The following is a 25,782-nucleotide window of genomic DNA, read 5'->3' on the forward strand; positions in this document are numbered from 1 at the left end:
GCTTTGATAGCGTTATTAGGGTATTGCTATTGCTAGCCTTTTACCTCACACATTATGGATGTACTACGTTTGAGTAATAAGTTACAATTTGAACTGTAAAGTAGAACTTTTCGATAAACAAATGTTTTGGAAAAAAAAAACTGAATTTAAAGTATCGTTTTTGCGCCAACTTCAACAATTATGTGCAAGATGGTATCTATAACGTTTGAAGAATGAAACCATTTTTTTCTGTTTAGAGCAATTTCCTTATTCTATACAGGGGCGGCATTTCAGATTTCATTTGGGGGGGGGGGGTCGAGTTTCTTAAACATGAGTTACCTCAGTATGGTACAAAACACACACTGACTAATAAGAGGTGGTCATAAAACGGGTCTAATAACAAAAATTAATGTTTAAAAACATGCTAACTTATGAAATGAATTAAAATTTATAACAAAATTTTAATTCGTTTTATATAAAACACCTTGATACTACAGTTTTTACCTTTTAGTGAATTTTTAATGCATGCTTTTCGGAATTCATGTACTAATCCATCAATGCCTAGGGTAGTGCTTTTTTTTGCCAGTACAGCTAATGATAAAAAAATTTTGACGCATGGTGCTTCGAAAATAATTCTCTAACCTCCTGTGACATAAAAATGATCTTTCTCAACTAGCTGAGCTGGTTGGAATAGTTAAAAAACTAATTGAAGTAACAAAGTTATGCATAAAAATACACTTTTCAGATCTTGCTCTTTAAAATCACCCAGGCAACTTTAAAAATTGCGAGGAGCTCCATTTTTCATCATTGAATAATCTTTTCTCTATTTAGAAAACAGTTAGTGCTTCCTGACACATTGAAATGTTTTATTTTTTGTTTTCAACATCCAATCCAGATAATATAGAGCAAATAATGCAGAAAAATATTCATCAAATCTTGGTTTAATTTCATTAAAACTGAATCCATTAGTTTATACAAAATATTAAATCAATGTTTGACTTTTCATCATCATGTAGATATCTGTCACATATTCTAAATTGATTTTTTTTTTTTTAATTGGCACAGAGTAAGATTTTTTTTTTTTTTTTTTTTTGATCAGTTGCACGCTTGGTTGAAATAAACATCCAAGTTAAAATCATTAACAGTTTCAATTGTAGACTGAACTGGTCTAAAAATAAAGGTAACGGATTGAAGATGCTTTGATAGTGTAAAATATTGTTCAAAAACTTTCTACGATATAAACAAATTAAATAAAATTTAAACGAAGCCATTCATGTTAGAGGGCACCAGCTTTCTCACCATTGAAAGAATCGTTTTGCAATAATTTTGCCTGGCGTCAAATCACTGTTTTGAAATTATCGAGAAATGCTTTATGGTTTTAACTACTGAAGACCATCTTGTGTCACTCCGAGTCATAGTTAAAGAAACCCAGAAAAAGAATTTGTTGTTGTACGATATTTTTTTTTTTTTTTTAAAATAGCATGTATATTTATTAAGAAGCTTCTGTGAAAGAATGCTATATGTTGAGTAGTTGGAATGTTTCTCTACTTGAAGAAAGCAATACACACTCCGTAAATAAACATACACTTAAAATATGAACGTAACAATCAATGTGAAATCCCAAGGAATTTTCTTTTGAAAATCATGCACACCATTTGCTTACACTGGCCTCTCATACTGTATATACCATCGTTCCAGATCCAGCCCGCATCTGCGTTCCCATAGATCCCGTAGTGAGGGGGTGGGGCACATCCTTAAGGGGCCCAACGGCCCGAGAAATTGAAAAAAGGAAAAAAAAGTAGCACTAAGGCTTATTAACGTTGCAAATACTATACACAGCTGGCCTTTGGGGAGAGGCCCTACAGATTTTGTTGCAGGGGGCCCGAAATTTATAGATCGGGGTCTGATCACACTGGACACACAAAATGAAGAATTTAGAAAATTACTTTTTAGTTAAAGCTCACCATGGTTCTACGTCAGTTTTTCTGTGCTGAAAAGGCCAGAAAGTGCTCCATGAATTCAACGGAGAATACTTACTTGTGTGCATGGAAATGTGTCGAGTTTCATCAACTATTACTGAGAGCGAGATTTTTTTTTAATGAACATTGATTTGCGATATACAAAAAAAATTGATTTTACTCATTTGTTATCATTCTGCTCAAAAAATTTGGGGGTGCGACCGTCCCTCTTGCCCCCCTCCCTAATTCTACATACGATAAGTTTATTTTCTTTAATGTAGTTCTTAAGTCGGTTCTTCTTTGATTTTTCGGTTCTTAAAATTAGCAGTGAAACTTTTGTATCATTACACAAATATGCTGTCGGCAAAAATTTGATTCCATTTAAATTTATGTTTGTAACTTATTTACGGTTCCGTATGTTTTATTTATAGTTTTTGTGCCAACTTCAAAAATTATGTAATGAATTTTTAACTTGTATATAGCAACACTAGTTTTAACGGAAAATAAAGAATACTCATTTCGTCAGTACTTGCTGTATGTATGTTTTATACTTATGAGAGTGCCTACTAATTAGGATTTCATAACGATTAAAAATTTGCTACTTGAATAGTATATTGTATTTTACAATATTTATTAATGTTTTAAGATATATAATGAAGTGAGAAGCAAAGGGACATAAGTGCCAAAATTAAAAATTTGGAGATAACCGGTACAAATGGTAGGTACTGGTATAGGTAGGTCTTCTGTTTTAGGGCAAGTTATAGCTCTAGTAGTCCTGGTAGTAGCTGCTCTACAGCATTATTTAGAAAAAAAATGAAAGGCTATAAGGACCGGAACTTTAAACGCGTTGTACTCAAAACTTGAAAAAGTCCATTTGCAACTCTTTCCTTCTCACTGCCTCATTTCAAAAAAAGTTTTCTGTAAATTTGGTATTTAAAGGTCGACAACAATTGATCGTTCCAACCGTCGTTCTTAAAACACGAAATCGTAATGAACAAATCTTCCCTCTAGTCATCACACTTGTTACTTAAACCGCAAATCCTTGAACGAATATCTGCGAGAGGCATCCATCCATGAGGGGGAAAAAAAGCGCACGGGAGTCTTGTGGCTGCAAGATATTTTCAGCAATCTCCTCTCAAACAGCAACAGCTCGATGATTCGTCGCCTGTTGCATTTAATTCAATAATACTCCGGCTGTCAGGGACTTTCTTTTTGAAGAATCGAGGTGCCGCCGCCAATATCGCCGGACGGCTAGCCGGACGCCATTTTTCTCTCGCGGCACTGTCATTCCAAATGATGATCAACATGATTTCGGGAAAAGAAATGGTTCCTAATGCTGTTTTATCTCGGTCCAGCTCCTCCTCCCCCCAGCACCCAAGATTGGGTTAAATTGATAGAATGCAGTTCTGCAAAGGCCCAGCGGCAATGGATTACGCGCTGACAGAAGATGAAGAATGTAACTACTCGGCGGAAGAGATTTTCGTTTGCTTCGATTATTGTCCGAGAGATGCGCCTTGTTATCATTGCAAAAAGCAGCCATTTTTAAGATCGGAAATGCTTGATTGCAATTTAAAACAATGTAATCCTCAATTACATAACAGTCGATGATTGAGTAACGCGCGTGTTTCAACAATGAAACCCGCGCCACGGCATGATGATTAGATAATATGTTTTGGTAATATTTGACATGCAGGGAAAGGCTTTATTGTGACAAGGCTGAACTCGACCCGGTAACTTAACTGTTTTGCTGGTAAGACTGTGTCATTTTAAGGGAATGAAGAAACGGAAAAATGGTCAACTATAAACGCTAATTACTGGAGCTAAGGGTTTAATTCACTGGAGTTAGGGATATAATTTCAACTATCAAAATATCACCAAACAGGCAATGGCTTCGTTCAAATGTTGAAGCAATTTTCACCTGTCATAATTTGACGGGCGATTTTCTAATTCTGGATAAAACTCATCATTGAGTTAGTCATGCAAGACTAGACTAAGGCATGGGCACATGGGGCAATGGCCCTGGGCACCAAAGTTTCTGGGGCACCAAATCTGTACCTAAAATTTAAACATTTATATTATTTTTTGTAATTAAGTAATTTTATATCACTCTATATCAACATGGAATCCCAATCCACAATATGTCATTATTGCAATATATTGCAAAAGCGAGGGGAGGGAGAGGCACCAACTGCAGTCCGTGCCCAACGACCTCAAAAGTCATGGTTGAGTCATTTCATGTCAAGTGACCTAGGGGTCCCACTCGACCATCTCCGATTTGGATGAAATTTTTTTAGAGGTGTAGAGATGCCTTTGACATTAACCTATGCAAATTTTCAGCTTCCGAGATCCAAATCTTGAGGATCTAGGATCTTCGAAAAACGTGATCCAAAATGACGGATTAACTTTTTTTTGTCAAATTGCCAAGTTCAGACTAAGTTTACAGAAAATTTTATAACGCTGAAAGCTTGAAATTTTAGGCGCCTAAAGTACAGTTGGCCGTTAATATATTCAAGCATTTTTGTGAATTTGAGGTCATTAGATTTTGTGTAGCATGCGCATAAACTTCTGAAAAAGCGCGATATGGAAATTTTTCCTGGATTTTAGGTTGCCATAAAATTTGAACAAAAATAATACAAAAGCTCGTGCTTCGTGATTCTATTATAAAAATACTTGTTTGTCACCTCGCATCTTCTTTTCGTTAAAACCATTAGAAAAAACATTTTTTCCTTTCAAAATTAGTTTTTTTTTTTTTTTTTTTTTGATGGTGTTCTTTCGTTTAAGGATAGAAAATTGAGTTGGAAATTCTGGCTGTCGTAACGAATTGCCAAGTTTTAAGTTCAGATTATGGGAAATGTTATGGGAAATTTTATCACACTGGGAGCCTGAAGCTTTAGGAGCTCAAAGTACTTTTGGCTGTCAATACGTTCTAGTATTTTTATGAATTTGAGTTCATTAACTTTTGTGTAGCACGCATGCAAAGTCGCAAGAAAAACGCAGTGGAGAAACTTTTTCCTGGATTTTAGAATGTCATAAATTCTGAACAAAAGTGATTCAAAAGCTCGTACTTTATAATTCTATTGTCAATATAGATGTTTTTAAGCGGCTATAACTGCAGAGCGTAAATATTGATTTTCTAAAAGATATTGGCATCTAAAGTGGTTGTCAAAATCGTTCACATGAAATAGCCTATTTTTAATGTGCTGTAACTCAAGTTTGTCACCTTGCATCTTCTTTTCGTTGGTATCATTAGAAAGAACGTATTTTTTCCTATAAAAACAGCTTTTCCTTCCGATGGTGTTCTTTCAGATAAGCGTAAAAAAAAAAAAAAAAGAGCTTGAAATACTGTTTGTCGTTAGCGAGAAAATCTCATTCTACAATAAATAAAGAATGGTGAATGCCGCGTAAACTGATTAATAGGGATTTTGCAGCTGTTATTAGTCAGAAATAGCTTTTTGATTCTCTTTTTAAAAGTTCTTTTGTAAATTAAATATGATAAAAACAGAAAATTATCTTGTTCTGTTTGATGTATCAGTCTGCTTTTAGAACAGGATATTTTTCCTTAACTCCATCGGAAAGAAACCATAGGAATCTTAAATGGCAAATATAATGCTGTCAAATTTTGTGACGCTGGTGTGACCCAGGATACTAAAATCGGAAAGAAACAATCGAGCAGAAATAATTTGCATGTAAATGAGCATGTAAAATTAGAAATGAGGGCTGTCTGCCATTTATCACCAATCTTAGAACTGTTGTATCCAAAAAGGAAACCCCAGGGGATTTTTAATAAAAAGTTTGAAAATTATTTGCAAAGCTTAAAAAAAAAAAAGCGTTTGAAAAAATATATTAAGAATTACGCATTAATATTTTTAAAAAAATCATATGTTTTCTGTGTCTAGTTTAAATTTTTTATTAAGCGTAATTTTTGATATGATATTTAAAAAACAATAAGAAATGCTCTTCACCTTTGTAATACTATGTTTATTCAGCATTTTTTCTCTTCATTCCTTCGTCGAAATTTTACTTTCAACATTCCAAAAGAGGTACAACATCAAAAAGAAAAAGAAGTTAAATTCCAAAACTAAACGAGCCTAATTTCTCGCCATACCAATACTGGCTTTCTAGCATCTGATTAATATTCTCTTAATTGACTAAGGTTGCAAATTATATCAAGGATACCTTTTTTACACTTAAAGCTGATTTTTAAAAGCGAAACATGAATCTATCAATTAAAAAATATACAATTAAAAAAAAAAAACAATATTGAAAAGCACATAAAAAAAGCATTTTATTCAAATAAAAAAAATAAATGTTTACAGCTCTTTACTTAGGGTAAAAAACCAACGCCTCGGATTTTATTTTTCCTCTAAAGCAAAAAATAATAAAACTTTAGAAAATAAATAAGTATAAAAGTCCTCTTAAGTGATTATTTTTGAAAATAAGACCGCAGAGATTTCCGCAGATTTTATACCGCAGATTATTTACCGCATTTTATTTTACCGCAGAGTTTCCCAGGCTCTGCGTTTATTTACCGCAGAGTTTCCCATACTGTGGTCCGCGGACTACAGTAACTATTTTTATGTATTTATATAAAATCAATGAATAAGTTATTTTCGTTTTTTATAGAAAAGTTTCAAGGATTTTCTATTATGCAATTTTTTAAATTTCAGAAAATTACTGTTAAATTGAACAATTTAATTTGAACTTGTTTGTAAAGCTTCATAAAAGATTAAACAATCTAATTGTTCAATATTATGTATGCAAACATCAGATCAAGTAGTCATGTGTATTCAGTTATTAACTTTGTGTGAATATTGATTTTGTTTATAGCTGCGTTTTAAGAACCTCGCTCCTTTCATGGCAATTTTTTTTCCAGCAAAATTTATATCACTGTTTTAGTTTTTTGAAAAATGCAAAATTTTCTATTCATAAATTTTAAATAAGAAAAAAATATTTCTTTTATGATTTAGTATTGTAATTTATCTGTTATCTTTTTTTTTAATTTGATGACTAAAAAATGTCTACGTGCAATCTTTCCAATTTAATTGCGTAATTTGTTGACGGTTTCATAGTTTTATTCTTAATTTTTTTTGAATGATTTAACAACATAATTTAATGTTTTTTAACTATGTTTAGTGAACTTAAATCCATACATCATTACAATATTACTGAAATCTTAGTTATATGTTCAATTAAAAAAAAAAATCAATTGTTTATTAAACAATCTTTTTATTTTTCTTCCTTTTTTCTTTTTTTTTTTTTTTTTTTTTTTTTTTTTTTTTTTTTTTTTTGGCTGTTGTTCTTTATCTTTCATTGTACAGCAGTCAAAAAAGGAGAAGCATAACTACACCCTATATAGATTGTACGTAGTACGATCCAAAAGTTCGGGACAAGCTGTATAAAACCTTACCCAGAATAATTCACATTACAGAAGCACATCCACCTTCAAAAGTTTACCTTGAGGGATTATGTACTTCTGCCAGTGTTCATATAACTTTTGGAAACACTTCTGAAAGCCATTTTTCGCTACCTTCTATGACGCAGCTTTATCTTCTTCTGACGGAGGAAAGCATCGTCCATGCAAATGTTTTATTGCTGGGAACAGGTAAAAGTCACACGGAGCTAAGTCCGACGAAACGTTATGTTATTTGTTTGTCATATCAGAGTATTGACCAATCGAACCGTGCATCCTCAACATGAAAGTCGCCTTCTTCCCTACGATGAAGTTAAAGCAGCAGCGCAAGAGGCCTTACAGGAGGTTGCGAAAATGTCTTCCAGGAGCGCTTCTAAAAGCTATACGAACATTGGCAGAAGTGCATAGTCGTTCAAGGTGACTATTTTGTAGATAGATTTGCTTCGGTAATGTGAACTATTCAGGGTAAGGTTTTATACAACTTGCCCTCTAACCTTTAGATCATACTACGTACGTATGAGTTTTCAACTTACTATTTCATAACGTTTTTGAGTGACGTAAGTTTACGCGCATGAAGACATCACAAGAGAATTTGCGATAATTAACTGAGGAAGCGTTCAAAATGGATATTTCGGTCATCTACATGTTCTTAGGTACATATGCATGTACAGATGTGCCGAAAAAACTTGTGAAGTTAAAATTGGGTGATCGTAAAATAAAAATTTAGGTGAAAATCTGATTTTTTTTTTATTTTTTGTGATTGCAATTCCTTATTCGTAGAAAGGAAGTAAAGTGAAATGAATCAATCATCCTTTAAATCTCTGACAATTTTATCAATTTATTTCTGTTTTTTTTTTTTTTTTTTTTTTTTTTTTTTTTTTTTTTTTTTTTTTTTTTGCCATCGGCCAACGGCATCGGCCATCGGCCATCGGCAATCGGCCATTTGGAGGAAAACAATCGGCCATCGGCCATCTTTGACAATCGGCCAACAATCGGCATCGGCCCATCGGCCAAAAAATGCCATCGGTCGAGCCCTACTTAAGTGATATAGCAACTGTCAGCAAACAGTTTTGTTGCCTAACATTTCCTAAGTAAACACTTTAAAATGAAAAAAAATAAAATGTTTTTTACCTCGAACTCAGTTACAAAATAGTAAAAGGCATGTATGAATCGCTTGAGCAAGTCGGGAAACTTCGGAGGGCGCTTGGTAAATTCAAATAACTGTTGGCTTATCCCGAAAGCGCAAATCCAAAAGATCCGATAAAACATAAATGTTTTTTTTTAAATCAAAAGACTTTATTTAAGAAAGCTTGGTTATCACTAAAAAGTTCAAAATAAAATCAGTACATAATTTCTTGGTTACAACACTCAATAATTGTAGTTAATCCTAAAATCTTCTTATTAAGGTTAATTCATAAGCTGCCAATAAAACTAAAAATTGAGCCAAGAAATGTAGCTATAGTAAAAGCTATTCATACAAAGCAGTATACAGCTGCATTTTTGGGTAAAATTTGCTCCAGACATACATGTATCTGACCTCTCCCCACAATATAGTGCAATATTTTCGGCGAAATTTTTAAGATGAAATTTAAGATTTAGGAGGATATTATAGGGGAAATTTTTAAGAATTAAAGTATTTCAATTTTTATAAACTCTGAGATTACATTGAGGTGATACCCACCAGATGGGTGTCACCCAGGAGAGGGGAGGACTGCCCCCTCCCCTGTCAAGAAAAGTTTTTTGACAAAGGGAAAAAAAAAAAAATCCCTCAAGTTACAGCTTTCAAAAATTGAAAGCACAGGATTTGATCAACATCTGTTAGTTAAACACTAAAGGGGAGCAAATTAATCATATTCAATTTTTTTTTAAATGGGATTCTTAAGTAATCTTGCTTTAGAAATCGCAACTATTAGATAATTTGATTTTCAAATTGAATTTCTAACGTTGTATATATACATCTTAGGTTTACAATAAAATACATCGCGAAAATTTCATAAAAAGGAATTAATATTTCAATCATTGTTTAGGGGTTTCCCCCCCTTCCCATAAAGAAGGGAGATTTGGAAAAAAAATAAATATAAAATAATAAAAAAGCCGAGTCGGCAATTTTTCTTCCGACTTCGCAGCCCTGGTTTTATTGAATGGCTAAGTCACGCTGAATGACCTTGAAACTTTCATCTGTAGCGAGAAAGTCGTGTAATAGAATAGTGTTGGGGTAATGAAAACAAATTAGTTCCAAAAATTCTAAGAGTGGGGGAGAGGGGGGCTGCTTTGAGATGTTCATGGTCAAAAGTCACGATAAACGACCTTAAAACTAAAATCTGTCATGCAAAAGTAATGTAATACATCAATAGAAAGCTCTATTCCTTAGCCTTACAAAGGTTTTTAAAATTTTATTCTACTATTATTAGGAGAGAAGTTGAAGTTATTTGAAATGACGCACTTTTAATTTTTTCCCTGCACATTTTGGGTTTTTTACAGGTCTACATTTTGAACAATTTTCAAAATAGAAATCTAAAAATTGGCAGGATTACTTATCTTGTCATACGTGTCCCTAAGGCTAAATTTTATTAAAATCAGAAATGGTAAGGTCAAGAAGATTAGAAAATTGCACTATTGGTATCTTAAAAAAATAATTAAATTAATAAACAAACATAAGCATTAATTCGATTCCAACTTGAATTCACATTATGTTTTCTACAATAATGAATTGCGATAGAACCATAGTCATTGAGCTTCTTGATTATACAAATGGAATGGAGTGGAAATGGAGAAAAAATTCACTGAATACTGATTTTCTAGATTAGGTAATACAAGGCATATCCACAAAAAAGGAAATGGTAATTGGGAAATAGTGATAAAAATACGGTTATTATGGGCTAATTTGTATTCATACACTTGTCATAAAGATTATATTTACAGTGTTGTGATATTTTTATTTCTTATCCATTATCTTTATTTCTTTTTTAAACGATGGGAATTAGTAATCTAGAAATATTGTACTCAGATGTTTTATATAAGTACATCAATATTGAAGCTTTTCAGGAAAAAGCCCCCAGTTTTTAATGCAAATTCAGCTTAAGTGAAGCCTTGAAAAAAAAAAGACAATGAATGCAAACCGCAGAATATACGCAACCATGACAACGAAAATATGAGCTATAAATAAATATAAAAAACAAGAAGAAAGATTTATTCATGTGTTTATGGTAATCTGAGAAATCACAGAAACATTAACTACAGTCAGGATAATAAGCAATTCGTTATTGCTCTATAAAAAAATGAAAAGATTAAAATAAGAATATGAAGAAGAAAAGTGCATTACCCCAAATATGTTTGTTCAACTATGGCACTGTAAAGTAGTGCATTTTTGCCATGATAAAGGCTGACAATGATGACATTGAATAAGAGTCAATCTTTGCAACTGAAATGCAGAGTTTTGTAGTGGTTCTTCATTTGCATTTAGAGTATAAGATATAGACCAGATTTTATAGTGACTTGTGAGAAATTAAAATATTTTTCTTTTGCAATGCAAAGTTCACTATAATTGTTTTGAGTCAAGGAAAATAAATTATGAAAAAGAAAAAAAAAATAGCTTGATAAGATGCCCTTTGACAAATGAAATGCATTTAAACTTGATTCATTTGTATTTTAGTTCCTCAAAAGTAAGGTTTGAAGAGCACAAAGAAGCTTGAAAAAAATTAACAATGGGGTTGTTCCATCAGTCAAAAGTACTACTTTTAGTCACTGAAGTTGATAGAATGAGCAAAAAAAAAAAAAAAAAAAAAAAGACATGGAGTGAGGAAAATCTTTTATTTTCAAAACCTTTAATTTTTCAAACATCCGATTTTTCAAACAAAGCGTGGTCTTTATGACGTCACAAATGATGCACTTTGGGGTGCATAACACTGGCACGCTCTACGCTTAGGCTTACTGTCTACTGTGTTCCCACGTTATAATTCAGAAGCGAATTAAATATTGTGCTCTATGCTTGCTGTCAACCATATCGTTGCCACTATATATGAGTAAAGAAGCGAATTAGATATTGCGCTCTTTGCTAATGGCATCAGTGAATGGCATTTCATCATTAGTGATGTCATCTGAAGAAGGCAAAAAAAAAATCTGCACAACAAATAAAATATTTTTTTAAAAATATTAAACTTTGCCACATTGTTTAAAAAATGGTCAAATCCCATGTTTTTAAGCATGCTATTTCAGAAAAAAGTACTTTTAAAATTTTGGAAATGACTCATTCAAATGTTATTAATTTTCGCTATTTCTTTGATCTGAACACAAGGTAAAGTCACCCAATATGATCTTCAAATACTACCTATGATTTTGTTTTCCTTTCACACTCTTCTGACATATACGGACAATGTTGAAACCAGCTAACACTCTATGCTTTGTAAAATGACCAGAAACCGTAGCTGCCAAGGGCGCCCATATGGGGGGGGGGGAGCAGGAGAGAACTTCCTTGCTTTTAGTACCTTTTTTCTTCGCAAAAAATTTTAAAACATTCCTTCTCCAGTCAATAATGATTAAGTTATTAAAAATGACAAATTTTAATGACTCTAATCTGTCCTGAAATCGGTTTGCATGGGGAAAATATCTTGCTAAACCATGGGAAAAATATCTGAGCCCCCCCCCCTTATAATTTTGCATGGGCGCCCATGGTAACTGCAGTTGTGGAGGTTATAGGTGATCAAAGCAAACAATTTGCAAAATATACAACATTGTTTGCAAAAATATAGGACAAAAAAGAAAAAAAAGTTTGAATGCAAACAACAATCATTGAGTTTTGCACACACATGTAAAAGAATCTCCGTTTTGATTAGTGATGAACATGATTCTTTATTGATTTCTTTATTGAATCTTTAATTTTTTACTATCACAACAAAATGAATTAAAATGACTCACACACACACACACATAAAAAAAAATACATATTTCAGAAAAGAAATATTTTATTTATTTAAAATGATAAAAAAGCAAATCACACAGAAATATTCATCTCTTTCTTAGCAACTTTTAATTTTATTTCCTGCATCTGTTAATGATTAAGCTGCATCAATGTAATATCATGCAGTTTTATTTAAATCCTAATGTGATCTGGTATTCCCCTTATTTACCAAGGTCTCAGCCAAAGAAATGCTTTCCTTAACGTCTTTCAACTTACCTTTAGATTTCTTTTGAAACTGAATCAGAGTTGGGTTCCTAGTTTTTTTCTTGCATTTTTTCTAGATTCCCTTTTTTGTTCTCTAGAGCAGCATTTCTCAAATTTTTCTCAACCCACAGACTGTCAATAGTGATGGAAAAAATTTAGTGTCTGCTGAGGTTTTTATACACTCCCAACCCCCCCCCCTTCTTTTTTTTCCCCAGGAAAAAAGGGATTATTAAAATCCAGTGAAAAATTTTAATGGGCTGCTGAGTTTTTTTTTCTTGTTTACAAAAAAATAAATAAATAAATAAATAAAATAATAAATAAGTACACTGGACGCCGATTATTTGAATCGCTGCTTTAATGAATCAAAGAGTCAAAAACAGAACAAGATTCAGCTTTATTGAATCTGCCGCTTTATTGAATCAGCCACTTTATGGAATCAAAAATTTTTAGGACAAACGTGATTTATATAAGTGGCGGGCACTGTAACACTTTACTTGGTATTGAAGTATCATAAAAATATTAAAATGCGAAGACAAGTAATTATTGCACCAATTATACATAAGTAAATAAACTCTTGCGAGAAATCTTAGAAAATTGCAAGGATTGATCAAAAATTCAAATAAAAAATTAAAATGTCAGATACGCATTATTATCAAACTATACTTGTTTTTTCTTTCATTTGTTTTATTTATTTTATGTAGTTAAGAAAATGTTTAACATGAATGAGATAAATTTTCTGAGGACCGGTAAAAAATTTCTGTGAACCAGTGCCAGTCCAACAGTTAAGAATTGCTATTCTAGAGTATGTTGTTCTGTAACACGAGTAATGAATCATTTCTTTATTTACATGAACAATTTTCCCCTTGGTCTTTCACAGAGTTTTTATTACTTTAATAGAAACAATAATGTCCAAACTCGAATTTTGCTTGTCATTTGTTAATTATATTGTTCATGGAGATGTCTCTTTCTATGGAAGTTTAGTCAATGGGAAAAAGTCAGAACAACAACCTTTAAAAGTTTGCTTATCAGCATTCCATTTTCATTTTTGAGTAATATTAAATCTCAATCATGAATAGGTGGCTGGTACATCAAAAAAGTCGGGGGGGGGGGGGTGAAGTTTAGGGAGCAGTAATTTTGAGCTTGGAAAAGTGGAGGGGCAAGGCCCCTTTGCTTTTGAAAGTGAGGAGGCAGTCACCCCTTTGTCCTCCCCCCTCCCCCGCACCAGCCATTTATGCAATCAGTCATTAGTGTAAATTGTGAGACAAGATCAAGACGGAAAATATCTTGAATGTAACCCACCCTTAAACAGCACGTGCATTTTGGCTAAAACATAACCTTTACATTAAAATACTTCACTAATAACAGCTATTGACACCACAATGATCAAGGCATTCCCGACCCCAAGTAAATATAACAGCTATTGGCAGTTCGCTCAAGAAGTAATGTTATCAGTGTTGCTTCTTTCTTCTGACATTTTCAAAAGAAGGATGGATTTCAGTTAGGCAGACTGAAGACTTGCACCCATAATCTAAATATTAATATATTGGGTTATGCGTCATATATTCACATGAAAACTCTATATGCTTCATTTATTTCAGCCCTTCATTGGGGATATGTGTGCATTGGACAAAACAGCATATTTCATAATTTCAGCTTTAATACTCATTGCAGTAAAAATTTACTCTGATATGCAAATATATTGATATAATCTGAAACTTTAAATATTATTTTATAAAACGGCAAAACCTATTCAAGGCATAACCTCTGCTCCCAAAGTAGTCTTGATAAAAGTCTTCTACTGTTCTACTCTTTTTCTAAAATGTTTTCAGTTTCAGAGGATAAAAGTTAAAAACTACAAAATCTATAACCAAATTGTTGAGTCCGGCAAACAGCCATCTTCACTTTTTCACCAAATAGAGAATATTCTACTTTCCAGCTCAACTGATTCAGACACACCTTTTATCCTGAACATAAGTCCCTTCTTACCACTAGTAATAGGAAATATAGTCACTAGTTAAGCATTTAAATCTCTATTTAGTTCAAAAATATGCCACATCCTGGAGATGGCTAGTTCTCTAACTATACTTGGATTAATACCGCATATACACTCAACAAAATACCACACTGATGGAATCGTCAGCCACATCACAGAAGTTCACTGTAAAAGAGGTGACTACAAACATGATTCTTGATTTCAAAAGTGGATTACCAGAGTATCTTTATATATTAATAGGCAAGCTGTTTTCTTTCGGTACCGATTCCTCCTCTGTTTGTGAACCGATTTCCTTCATTCTTTTTTTGTTCAGTAGCTATTGCCGAGTTTTAGTGTCATCAATAAAATTTTTTGAAATCGAACGCTAATTAATGGAGATATTAATAAAAAACGCATTTTCGTCTTAAATGTCTCTTTCTACGCGAACGGATGGTCCAATTTTTTCGAATTTAATATGGCTGGAAAGGTCTTTAAAAAATGCTCTTAACGAAGAAAGGGTCAGGGCGCACAAGGTCCAATAACCTAAATCCACTAGAAAAAGTTATAAGCGTTTTTTAGTTAGCGAAACTCAAAAATTTTAATTTTATCTCTTTTCCATTGTTGAAATTCATTGTTGGAAGCATGAAACATTAAGTTTTAATTCATTTTTTAAACCGCTTTTTCTACACGAAAAATGCATTTTGATGCTTCAATCTTGGTATGGTTGGAAAGCTCGTGAAAAATACTTCAAAAAACGTTTACCCCCCGTTTTACGGCAAAAAAACAAAATTCTGCTACGATGACTAGAAAATGAGCTAGAAGCAATTATAAGTTAGCGAAAATTCATTTTTATTTAATTTTTCACGAGACTTAGTTAGCGTGAAGAAATTTCTCGATAATACTGTCTCGCCATTTTTAGCTTGAGCGTGAAGAAATGAAATTCGTACATTCATTTTTATTATTGAGGCTTTGCAACATTTTCAAAATTGCTATTTTTAGACTGTTGATACTGTTAAGGATTTTGCAGCTAATATATTTCGGCCTTGCTCATAGTTTCAGAACTAAACGACTGTTGTCTAGAATTTAGCAATCAAACCAAAATACCAGTTTAAATTAAAAGTTCTCTGAACTTTTCTTCGAAAATTTCACCATACTGTTTTTCTTATTTTTACACAGCGAGGTTTTCTCACTTATTTCCATTATCCCTCAAAATAGAGTATTCACATAGCAGACTTTTATCAATACCTACTCTATGTTAGGTATGTAATTGCTCAAAAATCTTATATCTTTTATTTTTAAAAATGCCTTAATTTATATTTCTGTACTATGAACATTGACTGTCATTACTTCCATTATGCCTCGATGTAGAACATTAACAGGTCGAAGTACGAGACAAAGAAGCAGGAATAATTACTCACGTAATAGTATAAATAATACAGAAAATAATGAAATTAGTTTGCGAGCTACATTTAAATGCGCACTGAATGCCATTCCAAGAACTTTCAATAGTTATGACTGTGGAATGATGGATTTACAATGCAAGTTTTGCAATGCAAAACATTTCGAGAATGAAGTGACTTTAGGTAATAGGAATGCATTTACTTCCTGTTGCCATAAGGGTAAAGCGCTATTACCGCCTCTAAGTCAAAACGATTATTTCAAATCATTGTATGACAGATTAACTTCAAGTTAAACTTCAATAAAAACAAAGTCAAAAAATTATTTTAAAAATATTTGTAAATTTAATTTGTTAATTTAGTATGACATCAGTTATGCACCGCCCTTAACAATAAACAAATCTCAAAGATGACCTCTTTTTAAAAATTGTACTACTATTGCCGGTCCAGTGTTTTCGAATGGACAGTTATATGTTGCCACGAGTAGAGTTCGTTTATTTGGTACTTGGAAATTTATATTTCTAATGACGAAGAAGCAACTTACTCAGTAATAGTAGATGTTTTATAAGTAATATTGTTCACACAGAAGTTTTACATATAAACTGAGTTTTGATGCTTCATTTTATACGGGAAGATTTCGAAAATTAGGTAATTGGCGGTTTTTATCCATTGGGGTCACATTTTTTGTTTCAAATGCCAGTGCGAAGAATTTATTTCCTTTGCATACGTAAACAAAGAGTAGGGAAATATCTATTTGCATAGTGTTAGCACAAAGCAACATGACATCCAAAATAAAACTATTCAAGCCAAGAGTTTGACGACCACACCAATTTCTCAATGGGGTTATTTTCTTCAGTCAAAAATACTACTTTTATTCACTGAAATGATAGAATAAGCAAATGAAATAACGTTATTTTATATTATTTTTTAAATGTTTGATTTTGGAAATAAAGCGTGATCGTCGTTACAAGTACTGTACTTTGGCGCGCTACTCCATATCCGCACTCAATGTTTATGCTTTGCTGTCAATCGCGTTTAAAGATTATGATATTTTTTGCTGTGCGCTAATGGCATCAGTGAATGGCATTTCATCGCTTTTGACGACATGTGCAGAAGCGTAAAAAATGAATTTCAATCTGTGCACCAATTAAAATAATTGTTAAAAAATATAACATTTTTTCAAATTATTTAAAATATAGTTAAAACCTACGTTTTTAAGCATGCTCTTTCAGAAAAAAAATACCTTTAAAATTTCGAAAATGACCCCATTACCGAAATATCCCTTTTCATCCATTTATTTTGAGATTAACAGACAAAAATCAAAATTGGAATAAATTATTACTGTCTGTTATTGCGTGCACATATAAAATTGCATGTTTCCAGATGTACAGTGAACATGAGTAAGAGTAGAAATAAAAAGTTGGAAATAGTTAAAATCATACAAGTTTTATCAAATATTCATTTATGAATATGGTCGAGTTTTGACCACGGGGCGAACACTAGTTATAATAACACTGCATCATCAAAACGCTTATAAGGAAAAGCACACACAAAAAAAAAAAAAAAAAAATTCAAGTATCTAATTACTAGTTTTATTTATAAATGCTTGACACCTGGAAAGTTTGAGCATCATCACTCAAAAGTGGTTTAAGCAAATTAATGTTCGTTTTGTCAAAAAAAAAACACCCTTAAAGTGGCCGCATTGCCACTTAAGAAAGCATATTCTGGAAAAGTTTCCATAAGCCACAAGAAAGTTGTAAGCATTAAGAAAATGTTTAAATGTATACCAAGTGATTTTTTGGCTTTTTATGAAAAAAATTGTTTGTAGTCCAGCACAGATTGTAACGATTCAATAGAGGACTTCTGAATTTATAGTGTTAAGAATTCTGTAAATAGTAAGCTAAATTTGGCATTTATTCCATTATTCTTCATCTAAAAATTATTGTAGTAACTTAACTGTAAATAATTTCTTGTAATGAATATACCTCCCTCCCTTACATTCGAATGAAGTATATGGTCCCTCCATTTCTGCAAGTTAAGATTTGTGAATGGAATAAAAAGAAAATATGAGAAATTTGTAGAACTTAGTGGGATTTTCTAGATATTTCTTCACTCGTTATAAAACGCCGGGCGTCTGGTGAATAAGAACAGAGTCAGTTTTTGCTTTTTAAACTGTCTGAGCCATTAGCTCTGTTATTGTGTGTATTAGCCTTTATGCTGTTTTCGCATATTTTGATGTAAATACGTGTTTTAGTGTTTTACCATTGAGTTTACGGTGTTAATTGATATTTGCCTACTTGCTATGGTTAATTTAGCAGTTGTTAACGATATTTCTTATACATAATTGTTAATAAATCTATTGTGTTTTCTCAAGAACTGTGTCATCATTTTAAAGAAAGTTTGAAGTTGCACCGGACTTGTAACAATAGACTTAGTTTAGTTTTTAAATTTTCTTCATTAACTGCTAGTACTGTTACAGTACCAATACATTTAATTTGTAGCACTAAATTTTATTTTAAATTTTTAATGAATAATCCTCATATAAATAATAGCCGATGATTGAGTAACCCGAATGCTTCAACAATGAAACACACGCCACGGCATGATAATTTGATAATATGTTTTGGTAACGCTTAACTTGCAGGGAAAGGCTTTATTGTGACAAGGCTGAACTCGATCCGGTAACTAGACTGTTTTACTGGTAAGACTGTCATTTTAGGGGAATGAAGAAACAATTAAATGGTCGACAATGAATGCTACCTACTGGAGTTTAACCTTTATCCACTGGTGTTAGGGTTAAAATTTCAACTATCAAAATATCACCAAACAGGCAATTGCTTTGTTCAAATGTAGAAACAATTTTCACCAGTCATACCATGTGACAGGAGATTTTTTAGTTATTAATATTCTCCATCCTATAGCAAATAAAAGTAGATTTTACTGCTGTTGTCTAAAAACAAGTTCTCTCCATTTTTTAATTGTTCTTTAAAACGCAAAAAAAAAAAGTGTCATAATTCTGTAAAAGTGATGAAATCTTAAGTATACAGTCATATTCTACAGTCAAAAAATGAAAAAAAGTCCTAAATGTCAAATGAATATTGAATAATTTACAGTAGTGGATGTTTAGAGTATGCTTTTTGCATAAATGGTTTACTACAAATCTTTTTTAAAACTCCGAATTAATAGAACAGTCTAGAGTTCAAAAACATTATTTATATGGTTGATCCAGAAATAAATAGATATTTTTTCATAGTAAAAGCTATGAAGTTATCGCTGTTATATTTAAAAATTGTTGAGTACACTCAAAACTTAGTCTTTTTTTTTGGAAATATTTTTAATTCAAAGCTAAGATTTTCCTCCGTTCATTTCTTTTAAATTTATTGCAAAAAAATGCAAGAATATATTCAGATTCTTTATAATTTGTTCGGTTTTCTATAACAGAAAGTAATTTTAATGCTATCTTTTAAGATTCATAAAACATATATTATAATTAAATCTAGCCATATTGATTATTTTAAAAAAAAAAAGGAAAAGAAAAGAAAAACCATACAATGTACCCATTTGTTACCATTTTTGCAAATTGTTTTTTGCACAAAAGCTATTTCTGATGTTATCAGTTTTTAAGTGAAAAAGCTTACATTTTTTTCCTGTATATGCTAACATAAAATTAACGTATCTCTAACGCAAAATTAGTTTCGATGAAGATGTCTGGTTTTTAAACTCATCAATTTAATTATTTTATTTATTTTTTATAGACCTCTTAATATCAAAAATGAAGACAATATAAAAAAAAAAAAAAAACTCACCTGCTATCTGTTTTACTAGATGGTGTATCATCACTTAACAAAAGAAGTGTGTTCCTTTTACCTTCTTTAATATTGGGTGTAACGAGAAACAATGATTCTTCTTCTTTAGTAATATAATCACCAAAATCTTGTTCGTCAAATAAAGATAGATCACCTAATTACAGGGGGAAAAACATATTTGTCAATTACAAAGATAAAATTTTAAAATGTATTACAGTGATGAGAAAAACATGACTTTTAACCTTTTAAAATGTTTTATCCGGAAAACTGTTAAAAATGATCAATTTTTTTCCCAATGCAAGCAACATGAATATGAAGGTATAAAACTAAACTCAGTGCTAAACTGCCCAAGAAAGGGCCAGTTATTTCAAAATTATGACAGCATATTTTAGTTTATGAAATATAAAGTATTTATTTATTTATTTATTCATTTTTTTTTTTTTGTATTTCAGAGTGGGAAGGGAAATGTACATATCATGAGCATAACCGTGTGGGTACAGCTAGTATATATATATATATTTATCAACATTATTACACATGCTGAATGGATAATATTCTCCATTAAAGTTAAGTTAAACATTGTTGTAATTTTTCACTAGCATTTAACAGAGTAGGGACTTTTCTGCTGCAGATGGAAAAAAAAATCTTGACTTAAAACTTCAGCAATGTATTAAAAAAGAGGGGTTTCAGTTTTTTTCCCAAGCACTTATTGCGTAACTTTAATGTTTTTAAGGTTCTTTGTTTTTATGTCAAAAACAAAAAAAGCATAAAATGGCAGAAATATGAAAACAGACATTAGTAGTTGAAGGTGTAAAACAACAAACCAGTTGGTCACTGAATGTAGTATGTTACAATCAAATTTACAGAAAAAGTTTCTTTATGTACGGTAACACCTACCCTGTTTCCGATCTTTAATAATTATTTGAGAATCATCTACATCTAATGTTTTCCCCACTTCAGGCTTCTTACGTGGTTCAATTTTAGTACTTCTTACTTCATGGTTCTTTTCCACTTTTTTACGGTTACTGGAAACGGTTTTTGCTGTACTTGTACTAAAGAGATTATCATCATCAAATTCATCAAATAATCCAGCAGAAAGATTCCTAAATCAAAATGAAAACAGTAAAGAAAAAAAATGAATAGAAAAACATAAAAATAAAGTCAAACTTTGACAAAATTCATGATTTTCATATTTTCCTCTTTGATACACCATTAAAACATCAAACAAAGTTAATACTTAATTTTTAAGCATTCTTTTCCAATACATAATTAAACAAATAAAGATAAATGAAATAATTAACTTGAAAAAAGGCTTCATGTATAGTAAAAATATATGTAGTCAAAGAAAAAAAATTCCCATAGCAATGCTTCCTCTCTTAAAAGAAGGGTTTTAGTGTATTTATGAGCTTCAAATTGTGGTAGCATTTTAGTGATTCATGTGACTGAAATTAACAGTAAAACATTCATTTCATAACATAGAATTGAAAGTTGATTATGGTGGAAGAAATTTCAATAAGGTGAAAGTTAAAAATTAATTAAAGTGTACCTTTTAGTTAACAAGAAAAGTAACATGCGTAAAAAAGGACGTTTCAGATGATTTTTTTATTTTTCAAAATCTCATATTGAAAATTCTTAACTATTTTCTTTGCAGTCACCCAGAATATTTTTGCCATTGAATAGTGATTGGATGCAATTTGAACAGAGATTAGTTGTTTAAAATGGCACTGCATATTGCTTGTTCACCAATTTGCAGATCTAATTTATTCTCGAGAGCTGGCATTTATTCTTTCATGTGGCATCTTATTGGCAGATAGCTAGTGAAACCTGTGCATAACAATACTGTCTATAACAAGAACCTGTCTATTATGATATTTTCTTTAGGTCCCAAGAGTTTCGTTGTAGACAGGTTTTACTGTATTACCATGAGAATTTTTATGCCCTATTTCATCACCAGATGGAGGCACCAGGACCCTTTTTGATACAAAATTACAGCAGAAGTTTAATTTTTCTAAGAGTTTTCAAAGTCAAATGAATGTTCAAGGGATCTTTTACATGCTGCATAATTATACAACATTGATGTTATCTATTCCCCGCATCTGGGAGTTTTACCAACTGGAGCCAGGTTTAAACCTGTGTCCTCGTGCAAAACAGCCAACATCTAACAACTACATCACTATACCAGATGGCAAACAGAGATTTGTTGCTCTAGCAATTCTTCAAATATTACACTAACAAAAAGAATGCAATATTATAATTTTATATTATACTATCTAAAATGAGCCAAAGAATTCAAATTCGATCATCTTAATGTCAGCCAAAATGCTATAGAACATCAACCACTGATAAGAATCAGCAATTATTGAAATCATAACTGATTACTGGCAAGGCAATGAACTACACTCATATTTTAACAATAATTCATACAAAAGAGAATAAAACACACACAATACATACTGTTTCATTGAGATAGTACCATTAGCGGTCTTTTCTTTGAGTTTTGATTGAAATAAATCATCATTTATTTCACTAGGGACGCTGCTTTGCAAAAAACTCTGCTTATCTTCTGAATCAGTTTTCTTTTTCATTTTCAAAAAGATATCCTTTTCAGTTCCAGATTCAAAATTCTGAGTAATATCAGAAGTTGTGCAGGACTTAAGTGAAGTTAATTGATTAGGGTTGATTCCTGAAAAATAAGCCAAATTTAATAATCATTGGAGGTTAATGATAGAGAAAAATAAAGCATGAACAACTGAATGCATAGAGTAAACATCATTTAAAATGTAACTGAGGACACTGAAATATTTTCCCATCAAAAAATTTGCATTAACCGCAGCATACTGTTCTGACCACTTCATCATTTAATGCCAACAGACTTTTTTCTGTTTTAGATATTTTACTGTATGTAGCACAGTAATGTGCGGTTCACCCAAGCAAACCAAGCTTGCTTGGATTGGGGACATAATATGTGCTTCTTTGCCAGTCTCCTCTCACTGGAAGAAAATGCAGTAACTGCAAGAAAATTTGCAGATACTGCCTTATACTTGCCCAAGGCAGATTAGTACATAATATTTATGCAGGAGTATAAGTCAGGGATGAGAGTGGTCAGAGAGCAAAAAGGAGGAAAACCAAAAAAAAAAAAAAAATTCGTAAAATGGATAATATCCAAAACTGCATCACAATGGAGTGCGGAAGCCATGATATTCAAAAATTCAACAAAAAAATGACTAATTTACCAGTTTTAAAGGTAATACATATTTAATTACATATAAATAATAATTTTGTATAATTTGCTGTCTTGCATCATTTCTTGCAAGAGTGCTTATTCTTAAATAAATCTAAATTTTGAAAAAGAGGCAACAATTTCTAACCTCTGAGTCCTTGAATAAAGGGTTGAGGGATCATGAAGTTAATCTTGGATGCATCACACAATAGTGTCAAATTTTCGTATTTTTTAGAGAAAAATATTTTTTTTTCATTAAAAACATTTGAATTTATAGTGTTGAACAAGTGAGAACATTTACAACAGAGTGAAAAATCTAAAATTTCCTAATGTGGCAGAACATGATTTTCATAGTAAGAATTGAAAATAAATAAATATATATATGTATAAATATAAAAAGTATCAAGACAAATAACAAGCTTTAAACAATTTATACAAAAAATAATGATGAGAAACTTGGCTTTTTAGTTTTGCTGCGTTGCGCATCTATGGGCTTTTGGTGTGGTCTTTTCAATATTTTTCACTTTTATTATAATTATTATATATAAATATAAATATATATATATATATATATATATGATTGGTTATCTTTTTCCTTGCATTGGCACCCAAAATTTGGTTTTAAAAACTTCCTAATATGATTTCGGGATCAAAAGAACAACTTGCAACTGCCTCATTTAATCATAAAATTACAAACATATTAACAGGCTGTAAAACCTAAACCATTTGAGATTTAACATGAATATTTTTTACACTTTCTTAAATACATAGAAAAAAGTAACCATGCCAAGTTTCAGTAAAATTCAAGACAGCGATTTCAAGCTCTAGCCCTTTTTTGATTGAGTTTTGCATTTTTTCTTGAATAAATTAAAGAAATAAAAATATTATTGAAATGTTGAATAAATTAAGCAAACATGAGGTAGCATATAGTAAAAAATCATTCAACGTGAAAAATGATTCAAATATTTGCAGGATGCAAAAAGATTGAAATCTCAAATGAGGCATGCAACTTTCGGCGTAGCACGTGTTTGACGTCGTTGGCACGATTCCAAAACATACGTTTTTGGCAGATATCGCGGAGGATAAAGATTCGAAGTGGAAAAATAGAAATAATAAGAAATCAGGGACCGAAAATTTAAAAAAGTCTGAATATTTTCCGATTTTTGAGAAAAATAAGAGCGCTATGAGGCCTGAGAGAGGCAAAAAAAAGGGAGGAAAAACTTCAAAAACAACAGAAAAAGTTGGAATTCCGGCAAAAGCCGGAAAAATCTCATCCCTGATAAGTAAATTAATTGGCTTTAAGGGATCTTAAAAAACTGTATGGGGGGGGGGGCACTTTGAAGGAAGTGGTCAGTCACACTGTGTGTCAAGATATGAAAGGATATCAATAGGGACACAGCTGTGTGAGAAAGATTCCCTAGTTCAAAAAATCTTTCTTTTAATGGAACTTTCCTGTCCAAACCATTCATCTTCCCTATGTTGTTGAAGCAGACACAAACCCTTAGAACAGCTATTTGGAATCAAGCAAGACATTTTTGTCTTTTGTCTAGTACAAGTTTTATCTCCAGAATAAAATCATTGCTTAATAAAACCAAATAGCTATTTATGCAAGGACTAATTTGTGCTACAAGCTTTAAAGAGTGGCAGAAGGAATAAAAAATTTTCATTGAAAGTGCAATAAAGAAAGCGAAAAAAAAAAAGGAAAAAAAAAAGACATAAAAGACAAAAAAGCAAAAATTTGAGAAAATGATTTTTTTCCCTCAAAAATTAAAGAATATGTATCTTTCATGATTGAAAAAAATCTCATATTTAATATGATTTCTTAAAATTTAAGCAGGGAAAAATACAAAATCAATGCCATTACATTAAAAAATAATAATAATAAAAACTCACGTATAAATTGAGTAAATATTGGTGAAACACATATTTCTCTATTCTTGGATAAATCCTCCATAAATTCATTAAGAGCTTGTAATTTTTCTTGGTCTGTATAGTTTTCTGCTAAGCTGTATTTTGGAATAGCAGGCAAGGAAATTCCAGGAAATTTCTTCTTTAATTTATTCACGAATTCTTCAATTTCTCGGTAAGCCTTGAAAATCTGCCAAAAATGGTTATTCTTTTACAACTTGATGTGGTATTCATTTATAATTGTTTTAAACATATACATGACATCTTCAAATGTTTGTGTACAAAAAAAAAAAAAATGTAACATAAAACAACATGTAACATCCAAATACATTATAAAATTGCAAAATATAACATTTAAAGAAAGCACAAAGTTGTGGTTACAAAGTCGAGTTATGTACGTGGAAGGTAAATGACATTAGGTCTATTTTGAAATAATAACTTCAAAAAATTTAAATACTGTGGTAAAAGTGTAGTTCAGGTTTCGTTTTGACCGGTTTCCAAGTTGGTTCCCTTCTGCCTTGGTCGACGGCAGATGTTGACCACAGTGGTAGAAGTAAACAAATCTTTTAACCAACATATTTGACTGATATTCACAGGATATTAAGTAAAATTTCCTTCAAATTTATTACAATTCAGTGCATGAACACACTAATGAAAATAACTTAAAATTTACTAAAAATATACAATATACCAGACAAAATGCTACTTTTATGAATTTTCAAGAACATAAAACTTTTTTAGATACAGCATTCTCTTATAAACTTTATTTCACTGAAGTTCACAAAAAATATTAAAAACAACTACTCAAAACTGTTTTTGCTAATTTCTGAACATATAAATTTTTTTTATACGTAACACATTTTTAGGCAACTACTTTTATCAATTTCTAACAAAAAAGAACCTTTTACACACAAATACAATTTCACAATAAAGTTCTTGTAAACAAATTTTTTTTTAATATGCGGAATTCT

At 31.4% G+C, this 25,782-nt stretch overlaps 1 protein-coding gene across 1 annotated transcript in view; it reads right to left on the reverse strand.

Annotated features, from left to right (window-relative positions):
- Positions 1-25,782, reverse strand: part of LOC129222349 (HCLS1-binding protein 3-like) — a gene marked incomplete in the record, with an annotated part of 45,756 nt that overhangs the window by 17,041 nt on the left and 2,933 nt on the right. The window contains 4 exon segments of the mRNA XM_054856844.1: positions 19,684-19,837; positions 20,581-20,786; positions 22,138-22,366; positions 24,797-25,001. Of these exon segments, the coding sequence (XP_054712819.1) occupies positions 19,684-19,837; positions 20,581-20,786; positions 22,138-22,366; positions 24,797-25,001 (794 nt within the window).

This window comes from Uloborus diversus, chromosome 5, assembly GCF_026930045.1.
Source record: "Uloborus diversus isolate 005 chromosome 5, Udiv.v.3.1, whole genome shotgun sequence".
Lineage (NCBI taxonomy): Eukaryota > Metazoa > Arthropoda > Arachnida > Araneae > Uloboridae > Uloborus > Uloborus diversus.